The sequence below is a fragment of the Dama dama genome, chromosome 31, assembly GCF_033118175.1.
Source record: "Dama dama isolate Ldn47 chromosome 31, ASM3311817v1, whole genome shotgun sequence".
Taxonomy (NCBI): Eukaryota; Metazoa; Chordata; class Mammalia; order Artiodactyla; family Cervidae; genus Dama; species Dama dama.
The window spans coordinates 8,198,027-8,216,088 of NC_083711.1; the positions used below are offsets into that span (position 1 = coordinate 8,198,027).

General features: G+C 45.0%; 1 protein-coding gene across 10 annotated transcripts in view; it reads right to left on the minus strand.

The window, feature by feature from the left end:
* ITSN1 (intersectin 1) overlaps positions 1-18,062 on the minus strand; it is a 241,170-nt gene that overhangs the window by 49,592 nt on the left and 173,516 nt on the right. For 8 of the 10 annotated variants that reach the window (XM_061133932.1, XM_061133929.1, XM_061133928.1 and 5 more), the window contains 5 exons: positions 15,115-15,281; positions 11,265-11,310; positions 8,749-8,870; positions 5,535-5,652; positions 3,416-3,607 (listed from right to left, as the gene is read on the minus strand). In XM_061133932.1, coding sequence (XP_060989915.1) covers positions 3,416-3,607; positions 5,535-5,652; positions 8,749-8,870; positions 11,265-11,310; positions 15,115-15,281 — 645 coding nt within the window. Of the gene's footprint in view, positions 1-1,490; positions 3,011-3,415; positions 3,608-5,534; positions 5,653-8,748; positions 8,871-11,264; positions 11,311-15,114; positions 15,282-18,062 lie in introns of those variants that run through there. The other 2 variants (XM_061133936.1, XM_061133933.1) reach the window with 2 other exon arrangements.

Consider the following 18,062-nt stretch of genomic DNA (forward strand, 5'->3'; position numbering starts at 1 on the left):
AACCCCAGCCTCTGCCCACCAGAGGCTGTAATCTTCCTTCCCTCTGGTTGAGAAGCCCAGGTTCAGAAGGACGCTACGATCAAATGCAAACTGCATGATCTGTGAGGGGGAAAGAGCAAGATTCCTGGGGACAAACCTATGTCAACACAGCCTAACAGGGTTGATCTACAGACAGGGGGATGGAGAGAAAGAGTTGTGGAGAAGATTGTCGTGGATTACCCACCTTGACAACTGCATCTCTGCTAGCCAGAACTCAAAGCTGGAAACAATGACTTATACGGGTGAAGGGGGCGTGGTGGGGGGAATGGGAGGAGGTGGTCCTGGACAAGAGACAGGGCTTTGCTGACCAAGGGGGTGGGCTGGGGGACAGTGATGGGGATCTCTCCCTGCACCTTGGGGCCCCTGTGTGACATTCCTGCCTCAAACAGCCCCTTCTCTTCCGAGCTTCATCTGGCTCCTTCTCATCCTCAGGTCTCCCTTCTTTCTGGGAGGGTTCTCTGAGCTGTCCCTGCAGCTGCCCTTCCCACCCATTGGCTTTGGATGTCCTCTTCAGGGTCACCTGGCATCCTGGCACAGAATGCATCAGCTTCTCTCCCTCTCTCTCTCTCTCACACCCCCTCATATATTTATGTACATATATGTATGCAGCAGTTTGCTTTTCTCCTTGCTCCTCCCGTTAGAAAGTGAACTCCACGAGGACAGGGGCCCAGTCTTCACTGAGGGAGCAGCACGCTCTGCCCCAGAACCCAGAGCAGCGTCCACCCCCGGTGAGTCTCTCCCCGCAACCACCTGCTGAGCTGATGAAGGAACTCACTTCCCCACTGAATGGCAGGGGAAGGCCGATGAGCGAGGCTGCTCAACAGAATCACGCCCATGGTCTGCCACAGCCGACAGCTTCATCAGGGTGTACACTGGTCTGTTTCTGCAAATTCAACTGGAGTTTGCAAGGCAGATACAGATGGCAAACAATAGCATGGAAGATGTGAAAGGTTCAGTATTTACTTACATCTGTCTGCTCAACAGACCCTTTTGTGATACACCTTTCGGGCAAATGTGTGGGGCTCTGAGTCACATTGCTCACCTGTCAATGTACATGCTGAAAGCCCGATGAGAGAGTTAAGCACAAAGTTGAATCGCAGTCTTTTTTTTTTTTCCCCTATTTTTGGTTACACAATACAGCATGCAGGATCTTAGTTCCTTGACCAGGGATCGAACCCCTGCCCCTTGCAGTGGCAGTGTGATGTCTTAGCCACTGGACCACCAGGAAAGTCCTGGGAGTTCTATTCTTCAAAAGCGGTATTAGGAAGGGTATCTGTCTGCATGTTGATCGGGGGGTAGGGAGGCAGGTAGCAGGGTAAGAGTGAGGGTCCCCATGGCATCTGTGTCATAAATGGACACGTGGGCAGCAGGCCACCTGCTCAGGTCTAGTCTGGCTGGTCCCCATCACCACTGCCACCTTCCGACATCAAGAACACAGAGACATTTCCGTCTAACTTTTATATGAAGAATTTAATTATCTATACACATAACTAATTCAAAAGGTTGTATTACAGTTGTTAAAGCCGCAGGTTTATATATTTATATATTTTACATTCATATCCATGACAATACTGACTCGCCAGCGAACGAGGCGGTGTCCTCGTTCTTGGCACTATGTGAGTGGAGAAGGACCTCTACACAATGGCCAGCACAGAGTCCCCAAGGGGACAGACGTAAAAACAGAAGATCGCTACTATTAAAAAGTCATTAGTGGAACCGCTAGGTTGTGCTTGAGGCTCCCTGCCCCCCACTCTGTTTTCTGTGCTGTCAGCAATGGCGTTTTTATTGTGAGCTTCCAACTAGTGTTTAAAAGACACACATGGCTTCAGCTACAACGTCCAACACATCAACGGACCATGAGCTCCATTTCATATTAACCTGTAGAAATGCCACAGTCTAGTCAAAAATGTAAACATTGGAAATTAATTGCAGGGAGACTCCTATACATTCTTTCTTGTCAAGAAAATTCCTTGTTTGAAATAGGTCATTCCATGAAGTCACTGGGATAAAACTTGGTGTAACAGAGACTAAGGCGAGATTGTAGATACTGTTGACAGTGACAACCTCAAAGGTATAGTCTACGGATTTATGGTATGAAAATATGCAAAATTAAAAACCCCAAACAGAAAACACCAACTCAACCAGATAAATCTGAGACTGAACAAAAACACACATGCTTTCTCATGGGGCTACAAGGTCACTGTGCAAAATAAAATTAATGCAATATGATCAGAGCGTCATACAAGGTAATAGCTTTTGCCATGGAAAGAACCAGTTTCGTACGTACAGGATGTATTGTTACATGCTCAGCAAGGTACATCTGATACACAGACAAGCACAAAACACCTTCTGTTTAATCGGCCTCATTCTACACGTCTTTAAAACAGATACACTGAACTCCTCTGCACTTCTACAGTAGGGGCAACAACCCAAACTACACAGTTTAGTTGCTAACACTGGACAAAATGAAAAACAAAAAATACATCAAGTCTCAGATTTATGGACATTTGGAACATTTTTTTTAATAGCACATGCAGCATTCCTTGATAGTGGGTCTTTTTGCAAAACCAAAATAGCAAAGAAGTCATTCTTTTTTTTTTTTTATTAAAAGGCTAAAAGATTTATTGAAAAATAATTTGAAACTGTTGAAAGCACCTGTGCAAAGGTGGGGAGTCAATTTGAGTCACTGGGAAAAAAAAGCCACAAAAGGACCCACTACCCTGTGTGTTTTTGTAATTTTTTGCTTCTATCTCTGCAAGTAATAACTCAACATCGCCATCACATGCAACTAAGGCAAAATGAGGTAAACTGCTCTGCAGTGAGTTCTTCTGCTCAGAAGGCAGTAGGTGATCATGCTGGAAGTCACATGATCAAGGCTGCATCTCCCATCATCCCTCGGGGCAGTGATATGGGATAGTGGGTCTCTTTGAGGACTTTCAAGCCTGAGGGGGGGGTGGACAACATATGATTCCTAGAAAAAGGAGGAAAACAACACATAAGCAAAACAAAACAATGAGCAAAATTCAAGCTAGGAAAATGAGTCAGGCATGTAAAACAGCATGGTGCCAAAATGATTAAAAAGGAAAAAAACAGAAAAGAAAAAGGGGGGGAGGGGTGGGAGGGGACATGCTACAGAAGGAATGAATTTAAAAAACCAAAAACAAAAAACCAAAACCAGAACAAAAAAACCAACAAAACGAAAACCCCACGAGATAAAAGTCTTGCATTACGAGGAAGGTCTTCAAAGAGACTGTTGCGAATGCAGCAATGGTCTAGCTAAGTTCTGCAAATAAAGCTCAGCAGAATCAGAGCAATGCTGCATGTTTCACCGTGAGACGCCAGAGAGGAGAGGCAACCGGGCGGCCGGGGCACTTACATTGCTGGCTGGGGTCCATGTCCGTGGTCAGCTTCACGTAGTTGGACGGGAAGAGCCCCACCTGCCCGTGGACTTCGCCCTTCCACCAGTCGGGGTCCTCCTTGTTGAGGACGTTGATGACCTGGCCCTTGCTGAAGGCCAGCTCGTCGTCGTTCTGCGCAGTATAGTCGTACACCCCGATCACCTGGCACACTGCGGGAGACAGGCCCAGTGAGTGGTGGGGACGCGGGCTGCCTGGGGGTCTCTGCGCCTCTTGTGTCCCACCCGTTTCCTTGCCCGAAGAGGGCAGAGCTACCTGGAGGGCTCTGGGGGGCTCTGTGTACGTGTGGGCAGTGGAGGAAGCCGGAGGACCGGAAACCAAGAAAACAGCAAAAACGGCAGACCGCCCTTTAGTTTCCATCCCACCTTCCTCCTGTAGGTGTTTTGCTGTCCGCAGAAAACGGTGGGGATGAGGGAGAGCTACCAGGGAATCATCTCTGTCTGAGGGCGGTGATGTTCCTTTAGGATGCTGACTCGGAACGTTAGCCCATCTGCACACCCAGCTGTAGATCATGGGGACTCGACCCCAGCTCTTTTCTTTCTTTTCTGATTTTTTGTTGGGTTGTTTTTTGTTGTCTGTTTGTTTGTTTTTTTAAGGTGGAAGCTAATTATCAGCTGACCTCTGAAAAGTTCAACTCTTGTGTCTGACTCTTTGCGACCTCGTGGACTGTGGCCTGCCAGATTCCTCTGTCTATGGGATTTTACAGGCCAGAACACTGGATGGAGTGGGTTGCCATTTCCTTCTCCAGGGGATCTTCCCAACCCAGGGATCGAACCTGCGTCTCCCATCTCTTGTGTCTCCTGCATTGGCAGGCAGATTCTTTACCACCAACGCCACCTGGGAAGCTCTTAGTAAAAAGGAAAATCAGTGCCTTATTCTGCTGTACTTTTGTGTCTCAAAATCTTGTCTCCAAGAAGCAATTTCCACATTCAAGGACAATTTTCCTTTTCTCATTTTCCCTCAAACCTACAGGAGGTTACACTGTTTTTATTCCCAGGCATTTTTACACTTCAGAGAAGTCTGCCTAGTTAGGTGTTACCCCTGTTCATCTTTCCTGACCAACCTGTATACAAGCTCAGGCGTTAACAATGTTCCAGCTAATCTCATCCCCTCGGCAAACAATTTCTGTGGGTTTTAACCAACCTGATGAAGGGCACACCACTGGCCCTCCCCAAGGGAGAGAAGACACAGTGGGCACCACACCCCTCTGCCCACAGGAGGCCACGTCTCAAGCACAGGGGCCCAGCTGGGGTCAGGAATCAGTCACAAAGTTGGCCAATCCTTTCATTTCTTGCAAAGGCTGCCAAGTTTTGATCTGATTTCACTGGGGATGTACAGCACAGACATTTAGCCACAGGTTCTGGAAGGAAACACCTGTGTTTTCCACAAATACCACCCAAGATTCCATTAATGGCTTAAAGACCCAAAGCAGAAGTTGGCTTCCCTAACCTCACCCTCTCACATATTACCGAAGCATCTAATTTGGTCTCTTCAATCAGAAAATAGCCAACCATCTCAGCTGCAGGGCCCTCTGTTCCCTCTTGGTCCCCTTAGGAGAGCATGTATAACATCCTGCCTATTAAGCGAAGCCCCTCGGTTCACAGGAAATGTCACAGGGGAGCTATTTCGGTCTTTTCTGAGCAGCACATGACAACCAGCAGACCCCCGTGGCCTCTCGGCTCAATCTCCTGACCTATTTAGACCCCGGCCATTTATTTTTAGGAGGCCCTTTTTGTCTCCCCCCACCCCCCAACCGCCACCCCAGCCCAAATCCCAATTTAAATAGTTGGAAGGAAATCAAGAGAAAAGTCTGGCTTCAACAGCACAGCATTCAGGGCCCCTTTAGGAAGCCAGTTCCAACAAGGACTCTGTTGTACCCAGCACAGCAAAGCCGCTTAGACATTTGGTCCTTTTGAAAAACATATTCCATATCACATTCGTGGGGTATCAGCCCCCACCCAAGTACAAGAGGCGCTTACAGCCGATGTGAAAGACAACCTCCGCCCCTCCACAAGAGAATCGAGTGGTAGGCTACCAGGAAGCACAGACCACTTTCCGCGCAGAGTGTAAGCCGCTCACCTGCTGGGAATGCTGCTGGCTTCGGTGGGTCTGTTGGAGTAATCTTGCTCGTCCCAGGGCTTAAAAGTTTGACGTAATTAGCAGGGAACCAGCCTATCTGGCGCTTTTTCCCACGTGCCTAATAATTTAAAAAATTACATTAAAATGTTTCAAAGGTTCATCTTCTTTCATGGTATAGTTTGCTTCCAAACATGGTGCGCTTATGCCAAGCTTACACATAACTGAAAAAGAAATAACATCAATAGTAGAATCTATGGATTACTACATTACTAAATGAAAATACCGTAGCTGAAATTCAAATTGTGGCAGCCACTGGTCAGCAAAGCCCAGATTGTTTTCACACGGGCTTGACTGCATGGATCATACTCAGAGGACAATGTAGTGCTTACAGGCTAGAAAGCCCTGCTCACTGAATAGCTCTCAGATGTCAATTTCAGTTCGGGTAGAGATTATGGTTTATGCCAACATTATATATGGATTTTAGGAATAATAATATAATAATGGCAGCAACATGTACTGGGAGCTTCTTATGAGCGAGGCCTGTGTTCAACATCTGTTATGTGTGTGCCTACACAACAATTCCAGAAGAATACTACTCCTACTATATCCAGCGCCCACTTTCACTATTCCCAGTTCTCAGATAAAAAGGGTAACGCTCAGAAAAGTTAAGTGATAATCTCAGTGTTACAGGCTAGTTAATGGCACGCCAAGATTCACACTCGCATCTATGATCTTCTTATGGATATTAATTGTACACATACGAGATGACAGACATGCAATATATGCCAATATATGCAGGACACAAGGGGGCTAAGCGTGACCTTGCCTTCAAAAGCCATCAAGCCTGTGTGATAGATGAGTCATGCTTCCCACTGTCAGTCCCTTCTCCTTCACTTTAATCTAATTCAACACAAAATCCATTCGCTGAGTGCTTACATGCTGAGAGTTGTTGGAAATGGATAGTATATGACTTGAAGGAACTTATAATAAAGTTGGTGAACCAAGACTTGTAATCCTGACATAATTCTGAGAGACAAAGACTCTAATTAGGGATGACAAGTGTCATAACTACCCTTCTGCACAGCACCAGGAGCAGAGAAATCAAAACAATCTACAGGGCACACATGCATGCCCACCCTCTAACCTATTCCCCAAATAAGAAAATAAAACTCAGAGAAAAGGAAGCTTTCCACACCTCACCCCTACCCTCTTATTTCACTCAATTTGTCATGAAGGACACTTCTGGGTTACTTTTCGAACGTAGATCAGATTTCACTTTCTTTGTGGTCTGATAAGATTTCATGCTCTTAGCTCAAGGACTAAAGCTTTTATCTTCACACTGAACCCACCCATGGTTGAAGCCACTTCTTTAAAAGTTCCCCCATGTTAATCTATCTGTTATACACTGCCGTGGGGCTCACAGCGATGCCACCATTTCCCGCATCTGTGCAGTTTCCCAGAACATAGAACTCACTGGCAACTTCCTTTTTTCTTTAAAAAATAATTTCTGTTGTTTTTTGGCCGTGCCTCATAGCATGCAGGATCTTAATTCCCTGACCAGGAATTGAACCCATGTCACCTACAGGGGAGGTGTGGAGTCTTAACCATGGACCACCAGTTGGGACCACATTCCCAACTTCTTTATCCGTGTAGTCGCAGTAGACAAAGTCTGGTGAGCGCACCAGAAGCCCTCCTAGACAGATAACTGAGGGCTGCAGGAACCCACTCAAGACTCTTTCGTGTAAGGTACTAGGAGTGAGAGGATGAAAAGATATGGTTTCTGCCCTCAAAGAGTCGATAACCTACACGAAGAAGTAAGAAACATGCATGGGAAGCTAAGTAACAGTCTTGGCATCAATACTAAATGCCAAGAGAGGCTCAGGCATTGGGCCACCATGGTTCATGGAAGATGTCGCCTTGGGTGGGACGCTCATAGAAAGCTTCTGGAAGAAGTGGGATCTGACCCGCTCTTGAGGAGGGAGGCGAGGGGGAAGGAGGCGGGTAGGACCATGTGGGGAGATGCTATGGGCAAAGGCAGGAAGAAATCGGGGTCTGGGGGCTGCTGCTTGTTTTCAAGAGAGTAGATCACTGCCTGAGGCTGGAGCAGAGACGTCACTGTGAGTCAGACTGGCAAGACGCCTGGAAGGGCAACAGGGTGCACTTGTGAGCAGGCTGAGGAGGAGGGCCATGGGGACCCCCTTAAGTCTTCAGAACAGGGGAGTCACCTATGGGCGGGAAGGCCACTAGGCGACAACTCTCTATAGGAAACAAGACCACAAGTCTGAGGAAGGCCTCCCCAACCCAACCAAGGAAGAGAAAAAGGAGCGGGAGGGAAGCCCTGGCAGTCCAGTGGTTAGGACCCAGTGCTTTCACGGCCACGGCCCTGGTTCAGTCTCTGGTTGGGGAACTCATATCCCACAAGTCCTGTGGCACAGTGAAAAAAATCAGTCAATTAAAAAAAAATGTTTTAAAGGATGAGGGGATTGGACTCCAGGACCCCAGTGGGATCCTGAACCAACAAACTGCGTCTTGTCCGTCCTGCTGGACATGGTTTTCAGTGGCTGCCCACCAGCGAGCTCCCAGGGCAAGTTCTGCCTTTGGCTGCCCCAGGCTGAGCCTTCTATTGCAGCCACGATGCCTTTCTTTCGTCCACAGCTCACTCTCCACTCTCCGGTGCTTCAGTTTCTAACTTTAATCTGGCCCACATGCACAGAAAGCGCTGTTATTTCTTTATTTCACCACAGTGCAGATCTCTGCCTTCCTGGTCAAGGTTTACCTTGACGGACTGATGAACTGAGGACAGGTGGGCACACACAGGAACTCAGAGAGCCGAGCCACACAGATGTGGCTCTGGCTGCAAAGGCGTCACACCCCACAGCACCGCGGAGGGGAGCTCCGCTCCTGTCCTGCTGTGACACCAAGAACGGAAGACTCCACCACGAGCGCTCTCCTTCACACCACTCATGGCTCAACTCAAGAATCCAACAGAGACACATACGTCTTCAGAAGAATCCTCAGCTCTCACATTTCTGTTCCTGGCTGCCCAAGGCTTAGGAACAAACTGGGTTTAGATACTGTGGCGTCTCTCGTTACACAAATGTAGGATTCAGACAGTGAGGGCGTGTCTGCACTCTGCCATGAAATGGCAGCCCTTTGAAATCTTGCATACCGAAATCTGGGCAGGGGATTTTAAATAAATGGAAAAGACAGTAACCTGTAGCTCTCCTTCCCACCATCCACCGGGATTCTTTTTCCGGATCAGGATCAGCTGACCGGGGGCCAGGGTAAGCTGCTCAGGACCCGTAGCTGTGTAGGAGGCAATGACCTGCGCAATTTCTGGAAAACAAGACCAAGCATGGTATAGTGCACCATTAAGAGTTAGGAGAAGGACAGCCGAGACACAGCCACCTCCCAGGGTCACAGGCAAACATCCTCAAAGCCAGTACACAGGGCCAGTTTTCTACTCCACGAAGAGGGCTCCGTGGGCCCCCGTTCCCCGCAAGGCAAACGCAGTGCTCTGGGGCTGGACTCGCCTTCTGGTTCTGCCTGGTGTGCCCGAGGGTCCCCTCATCTCTTGGAACCCCCCAGCTTGCCCCCACAAACTCCCCACCCCCCAACCCCCCAGGATGCCAACAGTTGGGCCTCATTCATCCCCACCCGCCTTTGGCCCCCACACAGGGCTTGTTATCACATGGTCCACAGAAGGATGGTTCAGTGAATCAAAGAACTCAAGTGAAGCCATTCCACCTGCCAGGTACAGTAGAAAGACAAGTTCTGTGTTCTTGAGAAGCCGCCAGGAGCAGGCACTATACTGTGACTTCTGTACTATGACTTTCCTCGGCCTCTCTCTACCATCCACAAGACCATTTCCTCTGTGGCTGACATTCTAAGGGTGATCCCTGAATATCAGCTAGGGATCACGTCAATGGAAGTTTACTTCCTTTCACTGCAAGTTAAGGAGGATCCTAGAGTCAAGAGGGGGATTTTAAGCAAAACAGCAGTTGAGCACAGAAAAAAAAAAAAAAAAAAACAACAGTTCTGTACTTTTCCTGACTGAACAGTCTCATGGGAAAAAGTCCAGCAGCACCACAGACCAGGCCCTGAAAAAGTACACTTCTCCTGGCACAGGCGGTCAACTACGAAAGGACAGAACCCTTCTCTGCCTGAATGCTGGCGCATCCGCAGCGACTGCCTTGTGAACTTCTAGAAGCAAGACGGAACACACTGTTCTATTCCTCTATACTCTCTCCCCGTTGTAACTATTCTCGGAAGAAAGAATGAAGACACAAGGAATGAAGTAAAGACAGAGAGAAGGAGAGAAGCAGAAGGCCCATCTCTGACAGCACTTCCTGCGATAAGGAACATGCCCGGCCCCTCCGCCCCACCCCGACCCTGTCCTGAGATCAGCCGCCACCATGCTAGGAGCACTGGGACGTCCCGGTGCAGGCTGGCCCTGTCAGATGTGTCCCAGGGCTCAGGGAAGCTGGAGAGAGCCCGGCTCACACACGTCTGGGCTCCCCTGAGAGCCCAAGATGAGTGCTGGGGACGAGAACTCTCCCCCAGCACACCAAGGATTAGCTCTAGACTCCAAAGAGTTTTCAATTCGGAAAACATCCAAATTATTATCCTATTTGGCCCCGGTGTTCCCATTCCTCAAAGGACCTGGCCTGCATAGCTGGTGACCTGTCTCAATACTCTTTTCCTTTTTTTTGAGCAGCTCGCTGGTTTCCGTGTGATGTTAAGCCCCTCTGGACTCTTTGGAGTGACCATTTAAAATGTATAGGGTTGGCCAAAAAGTTCATCCGGGTTAGCCTGTAAGATGTGGTGGAAAAACCCAAACAAACTTTTTGGCCGACCCCATAGCATACTCAGGGTTAAAACAGATTTGACTGGGGTGGTCTGATATCTGAGTCGGGCTGAAATCCTACAACTACCAGAAAACCCACTTTTCCTTGTCAGGTGAGCCTGTCTGGAGGCTGAGCGCCAGGCACAGATACACAAGTCCCTCTCTCAGCTCTGTGGTGACTCTCAACCTGTAATTTCTTAAGGCTGTAATAGCAAAAGGGCTCAAATGTCCTAGATGAGGAAGACAGGCCATACCAACCGTATGATTTCCCAGCTGCTTCTTTCTTCTCTCGTTCATGTTTCTATTAATAGAACATGTGATTTTTGTTTAAATAAATAAACTGAAACACTTCTGAGTTCAGGGGGATGACTATAATTTTGTGCCTTCACTATGTACCTGAGGAAAACTACTCAAAGGCTTCTAAATTCATCAGCCCCACTGTCTGATAATACGTGAGGCTCCTCTAATCTCCTCCACTATTTACATCCTGGGACTGAATGTGCTTTCAGGAAAGGAAAAAGTACTGAACCTAATGAGAGGAGGATTAAACAGCAGCTGACCCCAAATCCTACAGTTCCAAGTGTGACAACGTCCCACCATCTTGCCTGAATTATTTCTTCACATCCCAAGAGAACATTCTGTCTGGTAATGTCCCTAACACCCCATGTGTGAAGCAACAGCCATTATTTCATAACCATGGATACACACTATTAATGGAGTCCAAGGAAAGGATCTATTCCAACCACTCTTGGGACAGATTCTTTAGTCTTTACTTTTCTTTCTTTTTTTTTCCAAAAAGGTTTCTGGCCCTAATAAAAGATTGGGAGCAACTATCAATTACATTAAAAACATTGAAAAAATAATCATCAGGGTTTGTCACTTACCAGGTTTTTTTCCTAAACTCCCTGTTTTCCCAGCAGTTCCAGAGCCCTTGAAACAGAGCAGAAGGTCTCATTTGCATACTGAAGAGTTTTGGTCAAGCAACTTAAAAAACGATGAATGATGTCACGAACCCGCTTGAGCCCCTAAATTCCTTTTTTTCATTCTGGAGAAACACAGCAGCATTTTATCTCCTGACATTACAATGTGTACCAAGGAAAACACGGGGCAAAATAAGGACTGTAAAGCACACAGCCTTTCCTCTCTTCTTGAGAGGGAAATACGCAGAGTTAGAGGCACTGTACAGATCCCCCAGGGCTCGGGCACTGACTGTGTGTAACACAAGCGTGGTCTGTCCCTGGGTCAAACCAAACAGCGGCTGCCCCACCAGGAAGACTGTCGGTCTACATCCTAAACTCAAGCTCATGCGTGAGGTCCAAATGGTTAATCATTAAACATTTCACAGACAAAAAAGTACAGAGGTTACAGTAGACATCCATGAGCTCAACACCCCGATTGAGTAAGTGAATATATTAATTTTTTAGTACATCTGCTTTAGGGCTTTCTTTTTTTTTTTAAAGAAGGAAAACAGGACGGTGGCGATTCAAACGCCCCTGCCCCCATTCTATTATCCAGAGAGGTGGCCACTCTCTCCTGTGAGTCCTTTCTACCCAAACTTTACACTCTTTAAACGCTAAAATTTTTCTTTTAATGCTGGACACACAGCGCGTAGAAGCAGACCACTTTTTCCCCAACTACTAAGTGTTCCAAAAGTGCTCTAGGGTTGAATTCCTTCATGAATACTCATGGAATTTTAAACTAGCTGAGCAAGCCAAGCCGGCAGAGACTTGGCTGGGACAGGGGCCAGGCCGTAATCTGTCGTTACAAAGTGCTTTATTCCGAATTAATTTTCACTCGTGTGTCACTATCTTCCAGTAAATTAAGTATTCCAATTAAAATAGAACAAAACGAAAGGCTTAATTAACTAAATGAGAGTAACTGTAAAATAAAAATATGTAATTTATCTACCAGGAACACAACGTCTCATTGTCCCTTTATTTATACCGAAATTCAATAACCATCTAGCAGGGAAAGTTCAAATTAAAATGTTTACTCTGATTATGCTTTCTGTATTAACAAAGATATATGTATAATACCCATCTCCCTCGGAATTTTCATAGGCTACGTATCAACATGAAGGCATACTAACGCTACAAAATTCCAAACGGCCAGTTAATTTCCCATTGCAGGCTTATAATATACTCTCTCTATTCCATAAAAAGAACAAAGTGATTGGCAACCCATTGATGGAGTTCCAGCCACATTAACGTGCTCCCTTTTAAACACCGTGGCCAGCACTTAAGCTGAGACAGATTCAGATGGCCACGTTTGGCTCTGGCACTTCTCAAGAATGCAGTAGAAAAGCTGATCCAGGTGACGTGCGCCAGCCCTGTTCATGCAGAGAAGGGAAGTAGGCTTAGGACAAACTCCTCTCTGCATCCACGGGTCAATTCTGGTATCTGAGGCTCGGTCTGGTTTTTAAGTTTGGCAGGATATTGACTTGTGCACTGAATTCTTTGTCCAAGTAGGATGAAAGTTTTTTTTTTTATTTTTTCATTACTATGAGATAATGTAGCTCAATGTCTGCCCCAAAATTGTTAGCACTGCTAGTTCTTTCTTTAGTGGCTGATAATTTAAGACAGCAACTAAGAAAGCACTTTACAACTCAACTTACCTTTAGAAAATGTCACAGTGCATTTTTTCTAAACTTACTGACTTGGGATGGTTTGGGTAGAAAACTCAAGTTTATTAAAGGATAATACAAGTAATGGCTTTGGTGTTTAATTGAGCTCAAATGTAAAGCCACTTTAAGAGTTTCTGTGCATGGGAGCAGAAATTGAGTTTAGTTTGTAATGTTTTCCCTCTGCTCTCTTAAAATATCATCTCCACTGTTCTTACTGGATCTAACTAACTCGTCTGGAGAAGAGTTGAATTTTCCCTCTCCAGGTCTTCAGAGGACAATACAATGACTGTCTTACAGAAAAGAAGTATTTTCATTCCAGCTTCTGCCAAATTCTCCAAGGGGAAGCAGACTCAGGCAAAGCCCTCCAGGGGAATTTCAGCAAGCTGCTCTCAAGACCAAAGCAAGGGAAAACAAACCCCCCCCCCCACCACCACCACCAAAAAACAATAATACTCCCTAAAAAAAAAAAAAAAAAAAGCCAAAACAAAAACTAATAAAAATCTCAAGCAAATACAACTACTCCAGAGAATTGCAGGGAAGCAGAGAAGGCAGACTGAAGGTGGAATCACCACAGTTTATCACCAGGCCCAGCCTTGCTCCCAAGTAGCTGTGGGTCTGTTAAATGACTACATTTATAACCTGAAATTCCCACCAACTTGAAATTTGCCACTTGGAGATGGGCTCCCATATGCCAGTAGGCCCATGTCACTATTTCATTAATTCTGTATCATCTCAGGACATTTTATGCAACTAAATTTTTAGGGCCCCATTAACAACAGTTGGGAGCCACTTCCAATTTGTAAGCATTGACAATAAACTGAGTCTCTGCTCAATCTCTGATCAGGAGATACTAAGGCCTGGCCAAAGGCCTTAGTGAAATCTTGTGTCTTGCTATTGTATATGTAAAAATATAAGTTCTAGCAGTAAACATCATTTATATACAAATTGTAAATTTATCCAACTAACTTTTTGAAATAATTCCAAGGAACTGGAGCTGCTGGGAATAAGGATATCCAAAATTTAGTTCTGAGTACAACCTGTAATATATTTCCCCCTACTACATAGACGGGTGGTTTCCCTGATAGCTCAGTTGGTAAAGAATCTGCCTGCAATGCAGAAGATCCCAGTTCTATTCCTGGAAGATCCCCTGGAGAATGGAAAGGCTACCCACTTCAATATTCTGGCCTGGAGAATTCCATGGACTGTATAGTCCAGGAAGTCGCAAAGAGCTGGATACGACTGAGCAACTTTCACTTTTCATATAGATGGGACTTCATCAGTCTTGCATTTATGTGGGTCTATTTCCTAAAACTTTACAAATGCTATTAATATATTTTTAACCTTTGGTAATATGATATTACAAAGTAGCTGCTTTTCTTCTGGTACTGTTCAGCTCAGTCATCTTCACATATGCTCAATCCTCATAATCACTTGTGTTTTTTCATTTTCTTCTGTCCTCCCTTCCCCTGCACATATCAATGTGTTTGTTACAGATTTCTAAGAACTCATTTATCACTAAGGATGTTAACCACCTGTTATGCAATGCAAATGAGATACCATATTTTATTGCTTTCAGTTCACTATGGTGTTTTATATTTTGGCTGTGTATTCAAGTATAATCATGTTGTGTTTCATGAAAGATAAACAAATTCTAAAAACTCTCTACTACCCAATATTCTGGGGCTAGTATCACCAAAACACATTTGTTTACATGTGGGAAATACTGCTGTGTATCTTTCTTGGGGTATCCCAGATCAGTGACCATGGAGACTTAATCAAGAACATTTACTCTAAATCCTAAGTCAGTTACATCCAGGAACATAGAGGAATCCTGAACATTATCCCAGCTGACACAGACCAGCCTCATTCAGGGCAGCCTCCACCGAGCCCCGGGGTGGGGGGGGGGGGTGGGGGTTCTTTTGCTTCTGGGAAGCCCAGGCTGACTCTGCAGCACCACTAGGCAAGTTGAAACAATGACACCTCACACTGTTTGCAGTCACATTCCAGACCTCAGCAAAACCCAACAACGATGTTCCACCGGCAAACCTCATGACTCCCTGAAGAGAGAGTCAGTGCGCAGAAGGGGAGAGGGAAGAGTTAACGTGGTTTACCTCTGCATCTTTAAGCCTCACATAGTTAGAAGGGAAGACGCCGGACTTGTCGCCCACCGCTCCTGTCCACCAGTCACCATCTTTCTTGGTAACCAAAATCACATCCCCTTGCTGAAAGGTTAAATCGCCTTGCTCAGAACTCTCGTAAGTGTACATGGCAATAAATTCTGGTGGGGAGAAATATTGAGATACGAAGAGAGCTTGATTGTTTACAGAAATCCCAGACAACTTTGCAAAAGCAAGTTTATGAATAAGGACATTAGGATAAGGTCCAGTCAAGAAAAAGCCTAGTCATAGATAAAATACAGAGTTGCAGAACCCCCTGGGCTCCAAATTCACCAACTTGCACATAAAATTCAGTAATTGCAGCCAGGGAGACGATTCCTGTGAAGACCCAGCCCCAGAAACAACAACAACAACAAAAAAAAAAACCCTGCATGTCCACCCAATAACAGTACAGAGAGTGATCTCCGACTTAATACCATGTTTTTTTTTTTACGTGGCATTTTTATATTTACTTTTTTCTCCTTCAGGATTTTAAAAAAAAATAAAGTGCAATTGATTTACAATGTTGTTAACTCCTGCTGTACAACAAGGGATTTGGTTACACATACATACACCTGTTTTTAAATGTTTGCTTTGAATTAACATTTACTGAATGCCTAGGTGTGATGAGCACAGTGTTACAGGCACCGACATGCTGGCTCTCGGCAAGCTCATCAAAGATCTGTAATTCACTTTTTGTAATTCACTATTTGAAGCTCATCAAATATCTGTAATTCACCAAGTCACCATTTTAGAAAACTTTTAGATGCGGTATATCCTTTATATAAATTAAATAAGACATTTTTCAAAGTGCTTGGTGAAAACCTAAGTCCTTCTGTGCCATATTACACAGATGGCAGAAGCTGTTAGAACATACAATTTTAAATATATATTATTTAGCCAAAAATGGACATCTACCTGTCATAGGAACAGGTAGAATGGGCTGCTGATAAAAGTAGTATCTACCCAATCCCAGAAAATAATCACACCTTTCTGAACAAGATGAAAAGGCAAATCAAAGTTTCTTACATGTTATTATTCATGTAAGTCAGCCTTAAAGGACCAGAATTAAAGTTCTTTCCTGTCTTGAAGGTGAAGGCTGTGCATTCCAGAGGAAATTTTTCTTCTATAAACCCCTGATTTTACTAAGGCTTAGAAACCAAGTCATAATCTCAGAAAGATCACTTGACACAAAATTCTAGACACTATACTAGGTACAGAATAAAAGATTTCTAGAAAGATGAACATACATTTCCTGTTTCCACTTTTTCTCCATTTTATCCCAGGCTTTTGTATATTTTTTAAAAAGCAATTAAAAAAACAACAAAGTTTACCCAAAATGTTTGTTTTATGATAGATGGTGTGTTTCTAAATTTCTTGCGGAGCTTAATGTCAATTAATAGGCAGAGATTTAGTCTGGAGGACTCCACTGGCTAATTATAAGTACCTTTGCAGGAGGCACTAATGGAAACTAAAATAAACACTAGCAAACACAAACTACCCTGATGCTTATGGTAATGTGGGCAGCTCTCCAAGGGGCCATTTCAGCCTCAGCTGAGGCCAGCAGACCCCCGACATACAAGGTCATCCAAATGCGCTAGGGAGAACAGAAGCCTCTCTGTCTTTAGCCCTCCAGCACTGCTGACACACACCTCCACCGTTAAAACTGGCAAAAGGATTTCCTGCACAAGGAAATCAAAGTTTGGCAGTTTGAATAAGGACACTGCTTTTTCATTAATATATTCCTTTTTCTGATTTCTCAGTATTTTGACCCTTCCCTTTTTATTCTGTTCTGTTACTTATTCCTTAACTCATGTTTGGCCATTTAAGTTTGGATCCTTGGCCATCAGTCCTTTTCCCAGTGATTCCTGCACTTAAAGGTCACTTTCTTAAAAACGGATCCAAATTTTGAAGTCACTTTTGAAATGCTTAAGAAACATCAGAAGCATGAACTCTGGCTGAACTTCACACTGCAGTAGAAGATACCAAGGAGACTGGAAAGACTGTGGCTTTACAAGCCCTGCGTGTACACGGGGATCTGTGAGGACCTTCAGGATTCAATGAAAATGGGGAGACGGGAGGATGGATGGGGGGCTCCTCACCACTCAGAGCCTCCTCATCAGACGTGTAACACAGGGCACTGGCCATTCCCAAGCCTGTATTTTACAAGCTACCCAAACTGACCATCTATTTAATTTGGTTTCTGGTGTCTCAGCTGGTAAAGAACCTGCCTGCAATGCAGGAGACCTGGGTTCGATCCCTGGGTTGGGAAGATGCTCTGGAGAAGGGAAAGGCTACCCACTCCAGTATGCTGGCCTGAAGAATTCCACGGACTATATATAGTCCAAGGGGTTGCAAAGAGTCGGACACGACTAGTTGCCTGAATCACTGGTTACTTTCAATCTGATTACATTTAATACAGGATTTATAAACAGGTCCCTAATATATGTAAGTGCCTTTTCCTAGAATATCAGATGCCACTGTCCTCCCACACCCTTCCAGAAAGCCAGCGATCTTTCCTAATATTTCTAATACTGAAATCATTGTAAAATGGATGTAATAAACAAGATTAGACATATAACCCTCTGCTGTTGCCCAAGTTAAGGATGTGGGTGGTTCATCTGTGACCTACTTATTGAGGCCTCAAGCGTGGAGGCCTCTACATGTTTCAAAACAAAGCGATATTCATCAACACTATTGTCAGATGAGAAAGCTCACTGCTCTAAGTGGCTCCATCAATAATCTAGGAACTGAAGCAAAAAGGAAATACAAGTAGCAGACACTTACTGACCTTTATTCTAAAAGCTTGCCCTCTTGTTTCATGATTCCCATAATAATTTGCTACCTCAAGTGGTGACTATTACCTTCCTTTTACAGATGAGAGAGTTGAGGCATGACTAAAA